This window comes from Puma concolor, chromosome A3, assembly GCF_028749965.1.
Source record: "Puma concolor isolate L17-30 chromosome A3, mPumCon1.1.hap2, whole genome shotgun sequence".
In the NCBI taxonomy this organism is placed as follows: Eukaryota; Metazoa; Chordata; class Mammalia; order Carnivora; family Felidae; genus Puma; species Puma concolor.
The window spans coordinates 57,075,763-57,095,895 of NC_141669.1; the positions used below are offsets into that span (position 1 = coordinate 57,075,763).

The 20,133-nt window shown below is 39.5% G+C and overlaps 1 protein-coding gene across 6 annotated transcripts in view; it reads right to left on the reverse strand.

The window, feature by feature from the left end:
• Positions 1-20,133, reverse strand: part of MEIS1 (Meis homeobox 1) — a 140,323-nt gene that overhangs the window by 105,624 nt on the left and 14,566 nt on the right. For 5 of the 6 annotated variants that reach the window (XM_086700982.1, XM_086700981.1, XM_086700983.1 and 2 more), the window contains one exon: positions 1,865-1,976. The exons of the other annotated variant lie outside the window; for it this stretch is intronic. In XM_086700982.1, the coding sequence (XP_086557108.1) occupies positions 1,865-1,976 (112 nt within the window). The remainder of the gene's footprint in view (positions 1-1,864; positions 1,977-20,133) is intronic. 6 annotated transcript variants of the gene reach the window in all.

A 20,133-nucleotide genomic window follows, 5' to 3' on the forward strand; every position in this document is an offset into this window, starting at 1 on the left:
CCTCTTTGGATATGTTCTTGACAGATTGAGTTATTTCTGTCTATTGGGTATGTATAAAGACATATTTATGGATTTATAAATCTTTTGAAGAGGGCTGTTATTTACCCAGTTGACTAAAATGGACTCAAACTGTGTAAATAACTATTTAGGACATGCACTACGGGCCAAATGCTGGCACAGCTCACACATCCATGGCTGCCAGAAAAGGCAGGCGGGAAAAACATGGAAGAGCCACTGTGCGCAGTTAATCCGAAGGCTGCACAAAGACCCAGCTCCACAGGTCTCAGAGATGCATAAAGGTTTAGAAGGGTTGCGGTTGGCATGGAAATGCACAGAAGTTGTTGTGGCGACACTTGCGGGTCTCATTCGGCATTTAGCAAGGGCTGAATGAAGGACACCACCCGCCCCCCAGAAGCCACAGAGAAGGGCAGGTGAGATGAAAGGAGGGGCTCCCGCACCCACAATGATCAGACCGCTGGGTGGGGGACAAGTCTGCACAGAAAGCTTCTATCTTTGATAGAAGTTGAAAATAGGGCTTTCTGTTGAAGGTGCCGCCATCCCTTAACTATAGCGCTGTGAGCAGCGACACATAACATGTACGTACACACACTTGAAATAAAAAAGGCCCCATGGATTTATGCTGCATATCATCTTCCAGTAAAAGTCAGAGGTCAGAGGTTACCTGTTTCAGCCTCAGCTCTGAACTAGTTTACTATTCCGGCTCCGCTTTTTACTAGTCTTATAGTAAAATGGTGAAGTCAGCAATTTTTCTTTGAACAATAAAGTATTTCAAACGCTTCAAATTCTATGTGTAGAAGTTATTCCCAGTCCAAAGAACATACACGTGCCTTAAAAAAAAGAACTTTCTTGGTGTTGTTTCCAAATGAATTATGTCAAATTCATTTTAGACTTTGCAGTTCTAATTGGTACGGTCCAATTACGTAAGAAAACAAAATTCTTTTGTTGTCTAACGGCACTCCAATGAAACATGATCATCAAACCAGATTTTAAGGTAGGCACCTCTACTGTGGACTCAGAGTCAACTTCAATAAAGCCGTCTTTTTATAATCAGATGGAGAATACTCTTTAAAGCTTTGGTTGCACTGATTGAACACAAAATTCCACTGCAGTCAATCTCACCAAAGGCAGTACAAGAAAGACATCTGAACACTCAGTCACCTTTTTGCTGAAGATTAACTTTATGTTTAAACTTTATTTCCTACTAGCCACAGTCAGACGTGCACATCCATGGACACCCAAGTACACACACAGGTATGTGCATTCAAGGAACAATACAAGCTAAATTGATCTGGTTTCTTTTCATTTCCTCCTAATTCCCTGTAGTCAGTTTGCAATGAAGCCAAGCACTTAAGAGATTCGGATAAGTAAATCCAGCAAAATGTCTTCAGCCCAGTGGAGAGGGAAAGCCCAATGTGAGTCCCTAAAAGGCCCACTGCCTTCTAAGCATCTGAAGACATCGTTAACTTGGAATCTTGGAAGGTGTCTCTTCACGATCTCTTGAAAAGCCTCAAAGGGCAAGTAATCATAATACTTTTCTTACTTGCAGAGCAGGGCATTAGTGGCATACTGTTCACGCACATTCGAACTTCTAATCTACTCTAATCTTGCCCTCAGTCAACTCGCTGGCCCTGTTTTATGGAGGTGGCCAGATGACAGACAGTTAGGCAGCTAGAATGGCACAGAAGAAGAAAGGGTCCGGAGGGTAAGCTAAGCTGATTCTCATACTGTAAGGGGTTTATGTTCTAGAAAACCTGTATAAATAGTCACTAACTAGACATTTCTGGTTTTTCAGCCCTTAAAAAATGAAACAAGTAGCAAAAGAGAGTGAGATCACCTCTCCTACCTTGCTCACTGCTGTTATCCCCACTGTGTGATGTGTGACCACCGCTGGAAGGGCCCGGGGTTCCTCCTGAACGAGTGGATGCCGTGTCATCGTGATCTCTGTTCCAAGAGGGCTGTGGGGGCACAAATCAGAAATCCAAATAGAGTGGTCTGTTAACACCGGTCCGGGGGCTCCCGTGGGACAATGACAATGCAATGGAAGGCCAGGACGGACAGCCATGTCACCTTTCCCGTTCCCCTTCACAAACGGTGCCAGCCCGGAGCTGCACTGGCACATTTAAAATCTGCCAGTTTCTGCTTCTAGCGAAAATAATATCTACAGATAGTTATTCTGTAAGTAACTGTATGTTTTATTACCAAGGAAAACAAAAACATTCCAGGCAAAGAAGGGGGGAGGGGGGAGGAGAAATGATGCCACTTGATTCTGACTATATTTTTAACGTCAACAAACCCTCTGGCACAACAGTCTGCTACTGCTCTGAACATGCAAAATAAGAGCGGTGGTCTATACCACTGCGGTTTATAGAGGCCCCTGATTCATCCTAGAAGCCAAACATGGCAGAGCTTTTAAGACCTTACAATTAGGCCGGGGTCCATAATAGCTAGTATGTGTCAGCTGTTTGCCGGATGGTACACGGCAAATGGACCAGGCACGGGGACAAAAAAGAAATGAGAATAACAATAGATTCACACGGACTGTGTACACTCAGCCCCATGCCGAGCCTTCTCGTACTATTGAACGGAAAACAGATGTTGCTTCTTATCACTGGGTGCATTTGAAAGTAACGTTCAGATAGGAAAAATTGGCAGTAAATTAAATTCTTGGGGAAAACAATCATGGCAACACTTCTCCCAAATCTCCCTTTATCACCAGAAAAGATTTTAATTAGCTTTTAGTGCTAGCTTTCAAAAACAGCCTTATGAGTCACTGGTCATCCTGCACAGTAGGAATAATGCAGAAAAGAAAGCTGGTTCTTGGCTGGGAAGTGATATTTGTCTTCAAGATTATTAGTGGAGAGGCAGGATGATCTTGTGTATAAAATATGTCTACATCATTTCAGTCACAGGATGTCATGGTTCATGACTGGGTGGTGGTAAAGTTTACTGACCCTCCCAACGCTTTAAATATGCCTCGCAAAATCAAAGTGCCCTTTGCTTACGTCCTGAAAAGTATTTTCATGTCCCAGAGAAGATAAGAAAGGCTGAGGAGATCAAAATGTTTCTGACACCCACAGAGAGAAAAGGAGAGATCCATCTAAGAGGCACACTGTATAAGAATGAAAGGAAGAGTCCCTGTTCCTGAAAAGGATGCTTGCCCACCACCTACTCTATACTCTTGGCCGGAAGGTTAACGCAGCCCCCCAAATTAAATAAAGTCACAGAGAGATTCACCACTTGTGCGTTTGACTCGCCCATTATGCATATTCTCAAAAACAGTGCTAATTGATCTGCTGATTCAGTGACTGGAAGATAGGCGTGCTGTGAAAGAAGTGCCTTGGACAAACACACATTCTGCAGCGTGCCAGAAGATGCATGCTGGAAGACGTAATCTGGAACGCACGCTCAGAATGCAAACAGTTAATGCATAAATTTTCAGTTTGTACAACTGCAGCTCTAAAAGGGGGACTTGTTTATTCAGAGCTCTGCAGAAAGAATGGTACAGCACCCAGGGGACAGACAATGCCAGGCACAAAACCCCGGTGCCTCGACATGTAAAAGGATGTTTTTCTATGTGCTACAAATCCCACTTGAAAATATAATTAGAAGGAGAAAATGGCAAACTATTGCATTAACTGTAATTGAACAAAAGACCGGCAAGGCATGTGGGAGGCTGCAGGAACCCGTGGGAGTTTCAGGATGCATGAGATCCTGCGAGTGACATCTCCTGGGCTCTCTCATTTTATTTATGTTGTCCCTCACTACTATTGTTGACTGGTGATCTGACTCGTAATTAATAGAAAAGCCACCGATAACAAGCTAAAATACAGAGCAACAGAATAACCTCATCAGAAGCATGTTTGTTAATCTGATTAAGACTAGGATTCCAGAAAGGTGACTTAGAACCCAAGAATTATTCCATGTTACACAGGAAACTGTCCTCCTTTATGCTACAACAGACCTGATATATTCACTATCTTTTAATGAGCTCCACTGATTTATTCAGCTCTGCTCTGCTCCCTCCCCCACTTTTCTACTGTGCAGGATGTAGATTAATTCAATGCTTAATTGTTTAGTAAATTCAATTTTCCACATTCTATTCTGCATAGCTTTAGCTAAGGTTCTTAAATCTTCAGCAGTGAGCCCTGAGCCCAGTGTTTGTGATCTGTGCCTACCTTTTTTCATCACCATTTTTCTTCATCCACCACTTAATTCACCATGAAAAGATTTTCCTTGCTGGAAATTCTGATTCCGCTATGATCTGTGAGCCATTCCGATTCATTGCATTTTCATTGTGTTGGGTCTTAGATGCCGGGCTCCTCTTTTCTCACAGCTATCGCCACATTATACAGGCATTCATGCAAGAAATGTTGGATTCCACCTCGGTTTATCCAAATTTCGTGCAACCTATATGTTTAAATTTGTGTGTTCACCAAAGGTAGGAGCCAATATTTTCCACCTCTTCCAGAAAGGCCTGTGAACACTGAGTGCACTTCTCTGAAATGAAATCTAACTTTTGTGGTCCTCTCTTGAATTAGCATTTTGGGTATTAGCATTTCAAGAACGGTGGAGTCACACAAAACTGAGCATTAGGAGAAATCCACAAGGTTACCAAAACAGAACAAGAATTATGTTTAGTTCAGTTCATTAAGCATGATTAAAGTCTAAGTATCAGAAATAGCTCATGAACTCTCTGGCATAAATATGTAAGACAGCTCTAATCAGAAAAAACTCCCCCAAAACCCATCTACCCGAGAAACTCAGTTACGATAACGAATCTCTGTGACTCTACATGGTTACACCAAACAGCATCATTATTATTTTTAAAATAAAATATGTGCATACAATTATGCACATATATCTGTGAAGTTGTGAGTTGCTTGGGGCCACTTGTAAAGTAAGACTGACAGAATAAAATCAATGATGTATTGCGTTAGATGTATAGCAAACCAGAGTCATGGTTCTAAATTAAGTCCCAAGGAGACTTTTTTCTTCAATGTATATAATTTCAGAGCAAGCGACGCATATGTTCTCTCCTATTGGAAATCCATTAAGACGAGAGGTCCTAACTCGAAGTCCAGAGACCTCCTAAAGACTTCGGGGGTCGGGGGTGTTTTAACAATAATTTTGTTTATGGACATACTTGCATTTTTACCCCTGGGGAGAGTGTCCATAACTTTTCGTCAGATTGTCAAAGGGGTATGTGATTCTTTCAAAGTCTGAGAACCAGTGCTCTAGGAGACATTCACAGAGCCAGATGGAAAAGTCAGGGCTGGAAAGACCTTCAAGATCATGGAGTCAACAATTTAACCCGACATTGAGAGCCAATGGTCCTTCAGACATTATTTCTTTTGTCATAAATGGAGGCAGTCACTGGGCAGTCACTTTGATTCTCCCCAGAGATGTTTTCTCTCTGCAACAGTTTGAACACTCCCATGCCTTCTATCATTTCTCAAGAATGCTTGAAAATAAGGGGTTTTTAAACGATAATAAGGAAGGTTCATCAAGTGCCATTTTTTAATTTATGAGGTAATTATACAGGTGTTTTGTGGTCAAACAGAGGTAATGACCTCCTTGACCACAGGCTCCTCTAGGGCACAGATAATATCTGGATCTTTCCTACCTTGTTCTTTCTCAGCTCAGCATAATGTATGGTGTGTGCTCAGCACTTGGTCAAGGCTTAGGGAACTAAACTGAATCATTCGTTATTTACTGTTCTACCAATATCCTAACAGATGAGCTGCAACTTCCCAAACGATCCTTCCTCCTGAGTAAAGCCATCCAGGGATAATTTTTCCTCTCTCCATCTTTTCCATTCTTTTTCCATCTATGCCTTAATTTTGGACATACATCCATTCCTCACATCACTTTCCATGTTTTCCTTAAACAGTTCCTTTCACTACTGTGATCTGAGTTATCACCCATATGCCATGAGATTTGTGTCTCTGGATCTCTTCTTTGGTCTTTAGACTTGTATGCCCAACTACCTGCTAAACCATCTCCATGAAAGGATGTTCGCCTCACTCAACAAGTCCAGTGCTAAACTCTTCATCTCCCCATCAACACCCTACACATTCTTCTTTTATTGATCCTAGTAGGTATAACCCCATGCATCCATGGTATAAACCTGAGAACCATCCATGACACCTCTCTCCTCCGCTCCCCCCTCTCTACCTCCCGTACAATCAGTCCTCATATCTTGTTCACTTTTACCCCTAAATAGTTCACAAATAAATCTCTCATTTTTCACCTTGGTGATTGCTGGTCTTGTTAAGGCCCTCCCAGCTTCAAAGAGTTCAGTCAAATCACTTCCCAGACTTAAGAGTTTGATTCCACTAGAATATAAACTCCATAAGGATAGGAACTGGTCAGTTTTGCTCGCCATTGCATCCTGTCTATCAAGCTCAGTGCACAACACTTGGGGACATGTTTGTTGAATGAATGAACGGCCCCCTACTGCCTACAGAACACCACAGTCTCGGATCCTTAGCCTCATATAGTAAGCCCTCACAGTCCACCCACTGAGGACCATTCCTCAACCTATTCCTTGTGCTCAAGCATGTGATTTCTGGCAGATATGTTCTGTTTGTCCCTCTAGGCTAATCCTCATCCTTCCTTCCTGCCTGGCTCCAGCCCCTAATTACCTCCTACTTGCTAATTAAGTTACAGATCAGATACTACCTCCCCCAGAAAGCCTTCCCTGATACACACACACACACCACACACACACAAACTTCCCCCAGGATGAGTGAGGCTGCTCTCCCCTGAGCATGTAGAGCACCTCATGCACACCTCTGTCATGTCAAACCTTGTACTGTTTTGTGATGACCTGTAGAATTCTATACTATGAGTGTTTTGAAATCCTACTTTATAGCTTATTCATCCTTATACCCTCCATCCCAGGAAAGTGTAACACATTAAACACAAATATGTTCCTATATGAACAAATGAATAGCGTAAGTGATTATATATAGAGAGAGAGGATCCCTGTGTTAAATTGTCATCTGATACTGTGATCTTCTATCTGAAAGATCATAAAATATCTGAAAAATATTTGTGCAATTTATAAACATCTCACACACTTGCATTCACACAAACACACATCACCATAAAAAAAATATATGTTAATACTCAGTGACAGTAGAACACAGTCAAAATAAAGGAAATTTGAAGGTAGCCATATCCCAGTTTGAAATCTGGCTGCACCAATTACATGGTCTTAGAAAAATCATGACCTCCCTAACTCTTAATATCTTAATCCATACATTGGAAAAATACTCCATTGTCAATCCACTTCAATTAAAGAATAATCATCTATAAGCATAACATATGTATATTTCCAGGCATGCAGCAAGCACTCAATAAATGATAGCTACTAAAAATTTTAATGTAACAACATAGATTGACCTAGTTAAACCTGAAATATCTACATACAGGTGTATTCAGTTTATAGACCTTCTGGAAAGAATAGTTAACCTGAGCTGACTTAGTGTATAGTTCGATATGCCTTGGGCTATCTCCCAGCTGGTGTGTGCTCCGGGAATGCACACTGATCTTATTTTCACCTCCAAATAACATGATTTTACAGGTGGGTTGCTCCTCCCCACCCTATCAAGTTTAATTTGATGCCTAATATTTATAAATCACTTTACAGTATACAAAGCACTTTGACATATCTTCTCACTTGGTCGTTTATCACATCAGTATGATGTCAGAATCATTTCTTTATCAGACCAAAAAAAAAAAAAAACAAAAAACAAAAAACAGTGGGGTTTTGGTTTTCAAAATTTCTACCTTACCAGTGCCATTCAAAAAAGGTAGATAAATGAAAGTCTAGTGATCTTGACTGTGAAGAGGTCAGCTAGCAGCTATGTAGAAACTGAAGAAATAATCACAGGATTCAAAATGTGAAGTTGGTCTGCACCAATCCACGGGCGGCTTTCTCTTTGGGAAGTACATTTACTTTTTCAAACCACCAGGGTCTCTTTAGCAAATGATCCCTAGTGGCCTGAAAGAGCTGGCTTATCTCCAAAAGTGAGCAATTCAGTCCCTCCAGACCAGGGGAGTCACCAGTCCAAGTGGGGGAAGGCACCAGTGTGCATGATGCTCCTGTGTATGCGTGCTCACGTCCCCACACCTTCATGGTCCATACCGACATTCACACTCAAAGATCTACACTTGTCCTTGAGCCATGGCAGGAGGGGTCACTGACCACCACCATCACACATTGCCTGGGGGGTCACATCTAATTAGTCCCCTCCCCTAGACTTTTCACTTCTGTCTAAACAGTGTCTCTCAGGAAGCTTCAAGGCAGAGAACTTCAGCAGATATGATGCCTTATACGTCTCCCAATCAATGATGCCATTGGAGGAACCAGAGACAGAGGAGGAGACCAGAGACATCCATACACAGAGAGATGGGGAGAGAAGGGGTCCAGGTACTGCTATAAAAGGTGCCTGGGTGGCTCAGTTGGTTAAGCGTCTGACTCTTGATTTTGGCTCAGCTTTCTCATGGTCCCTGAGATCGAGCCCCATGTCAGGCTCTGTGCTGACAGTGCTGGATTCCCTCTCTCCCTCTTTCTCTGCCCCTCCCCCTTCAAAAAAACCAAAAAAATAAACATGAAAAAAAATAAAAAGGGATAAATTTTTACCAATGTGTACTTGAAGTTGAGAACTCGGAAATCCTGAGATTTCTTTATTTTTGAGTTATTTAAAATCTGATAGGCTAAAGCCCTTATTTAAAAATCTTGGTGGGTCCCATTTGCATCTGCTTGATAACCCAAACACACAGTATGAACTTCAACTCATTCAACCACCAAATAGCACCTACACTTTGCTAGAGCCCTAGATAAACCCAGTTCTTCTCAAAGGATACTCCCTTGAGGGTATGTCCATCCAACTTCAAATTCAGGTCATTCGGAAAAAAAGTATAAAATCCTTTACACAGATTTCCAAAAAATCCCTGGAAATCATTAAGCAAATTCATTTAACCGTGACAAGTCTGGGCAGTATGTTTTGTTTTTAACACAGTGAAACTGTCCTCTTACCCTTTAAGCTTTTAGATATTTTTAAATATCAGAAGCTCACAGATTAATAGCCGAGTGTGCCCACAGGCTGAGGATTCAGGGACCACGTTAAACTGTGCCGGAGAATCGCCTGAAAGTGGAATCTTCTCTAAGTCCACATTCCATCCTGCTGAACGATGATAAAGTCGGGGAGGCAAGTATTGTTCTGGGTGAAGACTGGTGGTGGCCTGAGGTGTCCCTCGGGGTGGCCCACACCGTCTGCGGGGAGGCCCATTCCCCACAAAGTTATCTTCCTGACACACTTCTTCCTTCGGCAGCCCTCCTTTTTCTCATTTCCTTCCCTGTCCCCGCCCCCACTCCTTCTCCTCTGCCAAGTCTGTAGGCCTGCCAGGGTTCCTGTGGAGCCCCTTTTTAATGCCGCGATAAAATGTGCTTGTTACATCACCTAACAGACGCTCGGCAGGTAATTTTGGTGACTCAGGGCAGATGGTAAATTAGGGGTGAGACGATGGAAATCCAGCACCCCCACTCAGAATCTGCAGCTCACCCCAAGATGCTACCCTTCCTCTTCCAGCCCCACCATAGTTGCCATTGTGAACTTTCATCTAGAAACACATCTCGATGATCCTCCAATTTTCCCTTGGTTATGGTGCTTACCATGTTGGAGCCAGCCAGTACACATGGCATAAGGGTGTCTACTTCAGCATCAAATAAGGTAAATTTCTAAAACCTTAAAACTTGGCAATTCTGATGTATTGCTTTATATATATATATATATATATATATATATATATATATATATACGATTGTACAATAGTAGTCGTGGGTAGTTTGTGGAAGCAGAGACAGCATCTGTTAAATTGAGTTCCAGATTTCCCAGTTCTCACGTACCACAAATAAAACCTACAAAAATGATAATTTTTCAAACATTGAATCCTCTATCTCTGTGTAATGAGGCATGTAGAGAGGAGGAGAAGAATTTTTGTGCTTTTTTGCCTTTGGTGAAAATTCTCCAAGGAGTAATTTCATCTTTAAATGAAAAGTTTTGTATCAGGCGGCTGTATGAGCTCCAGGAATCCCCGAAGCCTCAGGTTCAGACACAGGGAGACGCACAAGTGCACACTCACGGACACACAGCAACATACACGCACCGTGTGCATGAGGAAGAAGGCAAAAGGATGTGGAAATAAACTAACTGTAATGTTTTTAGTCATGTTGTAATGAAATTGAAAGCAGTTTGGCAGCCAGATGCATCCTTAGAATCTACGAGCCCTTAAATATTTTGCCTGCTCTCCTGCCAATGTCCGTGCCTCACCCTCCTCCCCAGGCTCTAGGGTAGGCTGCTATGGCAGGTGTCACAGCAGTGGTCTTAGGAGGCCAGGCCCAGCACGATGGATCACTTTCCTGGTACTCCTTAAGATTTTACTTAAGAAGCCTGAAAGCTTTTAGGACTCAACTCTGACACTCTCAGGTCGTTACTAATCTGCAGAGTTGAATTAATTCATCCACAACATTAAAAATGAATCGACAAGGCTGAGGAAAAAGTCTGCAGATGTAAAACACCACGCAAAATATTCCAAAAACTTTCCTCAAGAAATCCACACACAGTGCTGATACCTTTTGCCCAATTTTTCTACATTGAGGACCAAGGCTAGCACCATTTCACAGCGACCCCACTGTGGGCTCGGAAGACAATATAGAGTCTTACATGGGGCAGGTAAAATTACATGGGAAGGGGCGCCTGGGTGGCTCAGTCGGTTAAGCGTCTGACTTTTGGTTTCAGCTCAGGTCGTGATCTCACAGTTTGTGAGTTCGAGCCCCACATCAGGCTCTGTGTTGACAGTGCAGAGCCTGCTTGGGACTCTGTCTCCCTCACTCTCTCTGCCCCTCCCTGGCTTGCTCTCGAGCTCTCTCTCTCAAAAACTAAATAAACATTTTTTAAAAACTACATGGGAAAAGAATAATTACAACCAAAGGGAAACTGCCAACAAGGGATCACGAGAAGTTTTACCAAAATCTCAAAACTGGAAAGCAGATGAGTAATTTAGAAATTATTTGGGTGCACTGAACGTTCAAATTCTACTAAGCAGTTTGTTGCAGAGAAAAATGGCATGAACGGAAGAGACAATAAAGCCTTATTACACTAGAAATCTTAGTAAAAATACTTATTAATATTTCAATAATCTTTCCTTTTCCTGTGCCATTGTATTTTGGCTGGCATGCAATTAATAAAAGTAAACCCTTATATTAAATGATTTTAATTATTCTGTATACTTCTCCTGAAATCATACCTGTAAACTGTAATTTAGAATTAAAATACCTAAACAAACAAACACTCTAACCCAACTGGCACCACTGTATCTCCAAATATTTGTATGTAAATATTACAAACTATACTCCCTATTTATCTTCTGAAAGCTTTCAGCTGAAATTTAGATTATTTTCTATCATCTCTATTTAGGAGTGACAGAAGAAACTATAAATTTTATGCCAGTATACCTGATGTTATAAAATCCCTTTTATAAGATTGCTTGCCTCCCAATGTTTTATTTTACATTTGTAACTCAGTTATTCAATGCTCCTTGTTCTGCAAACAAATTAAGATAAAATAAATTCAAGCGTCTTATATAAAACAACTTCAAACCAAAAATTTTCTAGGCAACCATCCTAGCAAAAAGAACATCCCGATAATGCAGAAAACATTGTATCCTTAGCACAAGTAGATAATAAGACCTAGTAAGCAACTGGCCCCTAGCCATGAAGCATTTGCACTCAGAAATGTGGAGAAAAGTACTTAGCACCAGATCTGCATGTGACTGTTACTTGAAGTTGAACGTGAAAGCGAATCTGCAGTGATTCACCGCACTATCTCAGCAACACATCTGAGTGCCCAGGCTCTTTTTACACAATGATGAAATCAGAGTAAGAGTGTCCCCTTCTAACAAGAATTAAAAAGACATTTTTCTTAAACCCTATGATTATAAGATGGTCTATAAAATAACACCTCATTAACAACCACTATCTTCCCTCCCCAAATCAAGCTGAAGCTGTTGGAGGTTGGGCAGAATACAAGGGGATAAACATTATTTAATAGTCTGTTTATTTACGTTTTGCTATTTTAAACGCTCTCCACTATTCAGTTTTCACGGTAACTCAATATGGTGGGTTCTTTGTCCCCATGTTACAGATGATGAAACTGAGGCTCATGGGAGAGCAGTGCCTTATCCTCTCACAGCAGAGCCTAGAGTCAAATGCCAGTGCTCCAACTCTAAACTATGTCTATTTTATTGAAACACTCCCAGCCTGAAAGGTTGTGTAACTAAGTTACAATCAGCACACTTAATTGTTCTTTCTCAAGTGTTTCTGAAATCTCTTCTTTTCTACTCCTAAACTCTCAAATCAGAAAATCCACAATTTTGATGCTAGAAGAAAAAAAAAAAAAAAAAAAAAAGTCAGCCAAGATGTACTCTTGTTTTTTTCCCACTACCTTATAGCATTACACTTTGAACAAGAGAATCATGGAAAATTACATTTACCACTGATTTCCACTAACAATTAGCTGTTCACTAACTTCTCTGTGGTTTTTTTAGACACACTTCCAGCTTTTGATATTCTCAACCAAACTATATTTTCAAAGTCATTCTTCAAGGATTTTTGAATCCTTACGCTCTCTCTCTCCCCTTCCTTCATTATTTATCTTTGGTAAAATCATGAGAAAGGCCTTTATCAAGGCATTTTGAGATTTAATTTACATTTCTGATTTTCAGAATGGCCAACTTCTCTATATTTCAGGCACTTAACAGAGATATCAACCAAGGCAGCTGTGAATGCAAGAAGCAGGAGTCCGAATTTTATTGCTGGTGCACTTTTTAAGAGATTCCAGTTCATCAGAATGCCATTCTTCAGCCATATGCAAAGCTATTGTTCTTGGAGGCTATTCATACATACTATTTTAGCAGTTACAGAGTATGTGGAGTATTAGAAGTATACTACAAGTGAAGAAAAGCCCCATAATTGATTTGTTAATGTTTTATTCTCCTCTTTTTCTATTGGCATGTTCTTTACATGCCCTCGATAAATATTAAACACTCAAACAACTCACTATTAGGGTGGCAAGCCAACCTTTAGAATGTCGAAACAGAGGAGTGAAGAACAATGTACCTAATTGAAATGGCAGGGTAATTTGGAAAATAAAATTGAGTTGCTGCAAATTCCAAATTCCGGAATAAAAATGTTTATACTCACTCAAATGCAGATTGTTACTGGCTTTGAATAATTATTAGAATAAAAAATACTTGAACACCAACAATACACTTGATATGCAGAGAAAAAGCACAGTCTAGATGTCTCTATTATTTTGCACAAGAAAGTGTGGGACGCAATGAGTCTGATATTTCTCCTGGTGGTTTTGTTATTGAACACAGCATATAAAATCCCAAAATGCAGTGAAGCAATAGGCCAAGCCACAAAATACACAACTAGTGTGAAAATTTCGTGGGCAATATTCTTCAGAAAGTTATAAACACATCAAGGGACAAAGAAGTGCATGGAAAGAAATGAAGGGGTTAATGTTCTGTTACTCAGTATCTTTGCTGGCCTCAATTTATCACCAAGACCAACTCAAAACGTAGAATTCCTGATTCTCTTTGGCAGAAGCTAGCACCAAGAAAACTATGGCAAAATGAAAATGGGAAAATGCATTTGCATCTGGAATTATGACACAAAAACACGTAATGACTCTCTAAGAGATGACAGTTATCTGTACACTGGGGGGTAACCTGATTATCTACTTAGGGTTAGGCCACTTTGGGCAGAGATACCACCTCTATCTCTGAAAGACAAATTCCATATGCTCTGTGCAGTTATAGCATATTTCCCATAAATAATATATACAATAGACTATAAATAAATAATACATTTATCTGAACTGTTCAAGAGTGAAAGGCAGGGTGGCTACTCATGAGACTGGGTTTCTTATGAACAATTTCAAATAAAAGTCATGTCCAATGGGCAATTATCACAAGGTTCTTACACTAAAATATTCCGAAGCACAAGTCAATGTTCCAACTAGACCCAAAATACCCCATTCAAATCAATGTTCCAACTAAACCCAAAATACCCCATTTAATTTTATCACGTAAGTTTCTATTCTGATTGTAGCATTGTAGCATCATAGCTAATAGCTACCTATTTGCTGCAACTTTTAATTCTCTTTCTACACTACTGATTTTTATGATCGGTAAAATAACTAGATTTAAAATGGCATGTATGGGGGTGCCTGGGTGGCTCAGTCAGTTAAGCGTCCAACTTCGACTCAGGTCATGATCTCGAAGTTCACGAGTTTAAGCCCCGTGTCGGGCTCTGTGCTGACAGCTCAGAGCCTGGAGTCTGCTTCGGATTCTGTGTCTCCCTCTCTCTCTGAATCTCCCCTGCTCTCACTCTGTCTCTTGCTCAAAAATAAATAAACATTAAAAATAATAAAAGACAAATGCCATGTGTAATGGGTGCCTGGGTGGCTCAGTTGGTTGAGCATCTGACTTTGGCTCAGGTCATGGTCTCAGTTCCTGAGTTCAACCCCACATGGGGTTCTGTGCTGACAGCCCAGAGCCTGGAGCCTACTTTGGATTCTGTGTTGCCCTCTCTCTCTGCCCCCCCCCCCCCCAGCTCATTCTCTCTCTCTCTCTCAAAACTAAATAAACTTAAAAAAATAAAAAATAAAAAAAATGTCATGTATATGTTTTTGTCTCATGAGACACAGTGGTTTTATTTTTTCTTCCATGTGAATAAGTTTTAGCATTACAGTGAATAGAAAAGAGGGGTACACTTAAAAAAATCCCCAAAAATCCCACCTGCACTAATTCATTTGCTAGGATTTTACATTGTAAAAATTCTTAGTCCCCACCCTCAAAAAATCTTCCTTTGGGGGCGCCTGGGTGGCGCAGTCGGTTAAGCGTCCGACTTCAGCCAGGTCACGATCTCGCGGTCCGTGAGTTCGAGCCTCGCGTCAGGGTCTGGGCTGATGGCTCGGAGCCTGGAGCCTATTTCGGATTCTGTGTCTCCCTCTCTCTCTCTGCCCTTCCCCCGTTCATGCTCTGTCTCTCTCTGTCCCAAAAATAAATAAACGTTGAAAAAAAAAATTAAAAAAAAAAATCTTCCTTTGAAACCCTAGAGCTATACAAACTATGTCCACTCCTTGTAAATAATGTAAGTAGGCCTTTAGAACGTCAGACGCTGTATACCATTTAGTTAGAAATTAAGTTTTCAAATTGCTAAGGAATAGTCCCTGAATAACAGAAAACACTATAGGTCATGGTTAATTATACCTTGCCTATCAAATTAAGTTAATGTTCGAGAACACATCCAAATAGTTATGGAGACGTTAGGAGGTATTTTATTGTCAAAGAAGTTCTTATTCATTCAGCTTCTAATTTTTTTTTTTTTTTAAAAAGAGAGATAAGCCTTTTACAAGTTGGGATGGCATAAGAAAACTCTGGGTTTACATCAAATTGCTCCCTTCATTGTCCTTTTGATGACTGTGTCGATTTCATTACAAACTTCATTTTGTCGAGTTTCATAATAGCCATAAACACACTTCACTTTAAAGAGTTTCTGTGGGACCTAATGTGAATGCAAATGCAGAATAAAATGCAAATCCTGGAGGCCTGGGAACAAATATGGACTATCCGTTACAAATACAGTCACTGAAAATAAACATTTAGGCCTTAAGAGGAAGAATGCAAAGGGACTGATATGAATCTTTATATCAAGGATTCAGAGCCCTAGGGAAGGCAAACAAAAATAACAGTTTTCAGTTTTTCACCTAATTGTAAAGCACAGGTTGGGAATATTTGATGACTTTGGTCTCGACTCATGCCTGTCCCATAGTGAGTAATGTTTTTCATCTTCACAGGAAAATAAACCCACGTGTAGGTAATAGGGAAATGAGACCTAGCAAACTCATTCAAGCCTAGGAGATTCACATCTCAAGCCTAGGATGTTCACCAAACAGTGAAAAAGAAGTGATTAGAAAGAAAGAACTACAACTCTGCTTTGCTAGATAATAACCACCAACCCAGACATTTACAACTAATAACAAACATGCTACCATGTTGTGTCGTAGAGTCTGAGGGAAAAGTCTAGAGAAATGGGAATTCATCAGCAACAACAATTAATTCTAAGTTATGTGTTGTCCGGGAATAATTCTAATATGACTCAAAATGTTAGTTATCTACTTACTACTATCTTCTATGTGAGTCAAAGTAATGTATGTTTAAATCCATTGTAAAACTTAAGACTTTGTATTGTGTCAAAATGAAAAAAAAGTAGCGAGACCAAAGTGTTGCTTTAACTTGTTAAACTCATAAAAAGTTATGGCAATTTTAAGAGTATTACTTAGTAAACTTATTAATAGTAACAGCATTTCCCTTCTGAGGAAAAATATGATTTCATTTAAGTTTTTTAAGGAACCATAACATTTTACATTCAAGTTTCTTTACCTCATGATTATAAATCCTATTAATTGTAAACAGACTCATAAAAAGTACCAAGGGAAGAATCAATTGTAGGAATGTACTTTTGAGGATTATAGATAATATAGAATTTATTTTCACAATTTATTTATCCTCCATTAGTTTAGGGCATATACAGTGGGGCATCTGTCATGGAAAAGTCATGGCATGATTATTGCATATCTTGAAGACAGTTAATGACTTAGTTCAGGCTATAATTTGTATTTAACTGTATATACTCATGATACCAATAAATGACAGGTGTATAATTCAATTAATGTAGAGAAAAGCTTTTTTCCGTCAGAGAATAAACTTTTAATGGTATGTTTTAGTCAATTTTAGGAATTCTTAATGAAGAGTCCAGAAATATAAAATAATTTCAAAAGATTTGCAGTCTTGTATTTTGTTTTAACAAGAACATATTTCCTAGATTAAGAAATGCTATTTGGAAAAAAAAAAAAGTGTTCAGAGAGAATCTAGTAAAGTGTTGCCAATTGCTTTAATTCTGCACACATGAATGCATCAAATTGATTGAAATTGGATTCTAGTGACAAATTTTTAAATGACTATATTCTTGCTTATTTCACATGGTAGCCTTTATACCATTTATTAAAATGTCAAATTTGCAAGTGTGGGAAATCCAGCAATTTGCCCAAGATAGTTATACTTCCTAGAGAGGCCATTTAAGACTCCAAAAAGCTCTCCTAAATTCCTATACCCTTGAAATCATGGCACTTTTAATTAATAATATGGTAAGAATGTCTTTTATTTTTACGCTACATACACACATTCATCTGCTTGAATTTTTCAAAACTGATTTTATACATGCCAGGTTTATTCACAAATATTAAAGATAACAAAATAGCCAAAATTTACTGGATCCCAAAGTCAAATAATTTGGGAATTATTATTAAAATTCAAATTGGAAGATTGTATTTTATGTTTTAGATTCTAACTTTTAAAATAGATATTATATGCTGATGGTTCCTGCTGAGTAAGAACACCAATCCCCACATGACTTACAGCAGTGTTGTTTTACTTTGGATTTTGAACACCTTTAAGTTTGACATCTACACAACTGTCAGATACAGCATCACATGTATTCTACTTTTATCTGTAAAAGAATACTGTCCCAGAATTTTGATGTAGCTTTTAAATATTAAGTTAATTTTTTGCACTTAGGAGCAATGACAAAAGATTTTGTTTCAGTTATAACATAAATTCGAGTAATACTTTGATACAAGTATGACAGATATCATAATCCAAAAAAGGCCATGTAAAGTGTTACAAATGCAAACACATAAGACTATGTAACAGAAATGAATGAGAATGGTATCAGTTTCCTATCATTCAACTATTTCCCTGAAAGTGGAGTCAAATAATGTTGAATTATAGACCCTCCTTACAGAGTCTTATTTTGTGTTCATTTTTTTATCTTTTCCCTGCTAGTCTCTATAGGAATTTGGCTGTATGCCGACTGTCCTTTAAAAGTTTCTGTATACGTACTTGGGTTGTGCCTGATGATTAAATGATCATTTATTAAAACTTAAGCATTTCACATTTGTTTGACATATTTATATTTCATAAGAAAATATTTTTATTGCAATGGAAAGCATAACATCACGGATACCAAAATACTTCATTTGAATTCATGTTGACAATATTTTCATTTCTGACAAGTGTCTTAATATAACTCGTTAGGCATTCTTCAGTTCCTCCCAGTCTACCTGCGAGGGAAGGCAAGCTAGTTTTACTACAGTAGGCCTCGTGGCAATACTTCAGCCTATCTGGTTGACAATAAACCTGTTTCCACTGTAGGGCCACAAATAGTCTTTGTTTTTAAGAGCATGGAGTTTTACTGCATAATTTTCCTTCCTTCACCCAGTAACAGCTGTGTTTTAAATCTTTCGGACTCTGACAAACATTTTAACATTTAAACATACAAGGATTTGAAAACATGATTTAAAATTTGTTTATTTTCAAAGTCGGGCAATTATAACATGATATCTGTTACATTTTTTAGAACAGTGCCCGTATGTTAATCCTTTTTTTTTCCTTCCTCTACTGTGCAAGCTTCTCCATGGTTTCTAGTAAGAGTCTCTAAGGTAGGACTGACAGCAAGAGTGCACACAACCGCTCTATATGTTTCCAAATCACGAGCAATGGAGTCATTCTGGGGGAAGAGGTATTGCTCTGAGTGACCATTGCTGCAGCGCTAGTTAAATCACTGAACGCTAGTTACTGTTACGGCTTTACTTGGTACAAAGTAGCATTAGTATCATTGCTTTCCATAAGCCATGGAACTTGCACTGGGGACTTCCACTTGAGAGAGAGACACAGAAAGAGAGAGACAGGAGACAAGAGAGAGACAGAGACAGAGAGAGATGCGCTATGAACAGGGAATAACTTTCGTAGTATTAGCGTTTACACTTACAGACGGTTAACAATGTAATTGATCTCAGCCCATTTGCATACACTCTTCACCTGTTTTTCATGAAACGTTTTTTTAAGGGCCCCTATTAGGAATCAACACATCCCTACTCTGAAATTCACACACAGATACACACTAAAAGCCAATCAGATTAAGAGTACACTTATCTTGATGAGCACTGAGTAACGTATGAAATTGTTGAATCACTATATTGTACACCTGAAACTAATATAACACTGTATGTTAAGTACACTGGAATTAAAATTTCTAAAAGCCAATCAGAAAGCAACAATAAAAACACACCTGGTAAACAACTAAGTTTTAATTCAAAGGATACTAAGCCATAAAGGGCCTAGAATGAACATTCCAATTAGCCAATGGAGTGACAAGCACTCAACACCTTATTATTTACTCATTAAAGAGAATCTTGTCATAATTTCCCTTTGACATATTTAAAAAAAAAAAAAAGGAATTAGGAGTACAACACATGACCCACAACAACAATCAAAAAGTAAAGTTAGAGGAATGTAAGACCCCCATGGATGCCAAGGCCTGTGGACTGAGAGTTTCCAAGACAAAAGCATTAATTGTGACCCTGTGAAGTATTTACAATTTAAATAAGATGTGTCTATGTGTAAGCATTTAGAAACAAACTACCTGACAAAGGAAGCATTTTCCTGTCTCTTGCGTTTGTGGCCAGTTTTCTTATTGGATGAAAACAAATTGCCTACATTTCTAGTATTAGTAAATAACCAATGGCTTCATCTATTTGTTTCTAAAGCAGCAGATCCAATTCATCAAAGACATCAGGCTATCCCTTGCCCTCTCATCCCCATTCCTTACCATAACCCCCCCCCCCCCCCCCCACAAAAAAGAGAAAGCTTAAATCTCCCTTGCATCCCTACCTCGCTTTGCAGGGAGGGGGCGTTTTCAGTCAAGTCCAAGTTCAGTTTTAAGATTTTTTTTTTTTTTAACTCAAACGATGCTTTAGAAACAACATCCCAGACTTTTAAAATAAAACAACCGCCATCAGCGTTTTCCTAGCCCACTTGGGAACCAAAGCTCACTGGCCCAAGGCTGCCCCGTGTCCCCGAGGCCCGGAGGCCCAGAGGCCTGGCGCTCTCCAACCTGGACCGCACAGCCCCGGA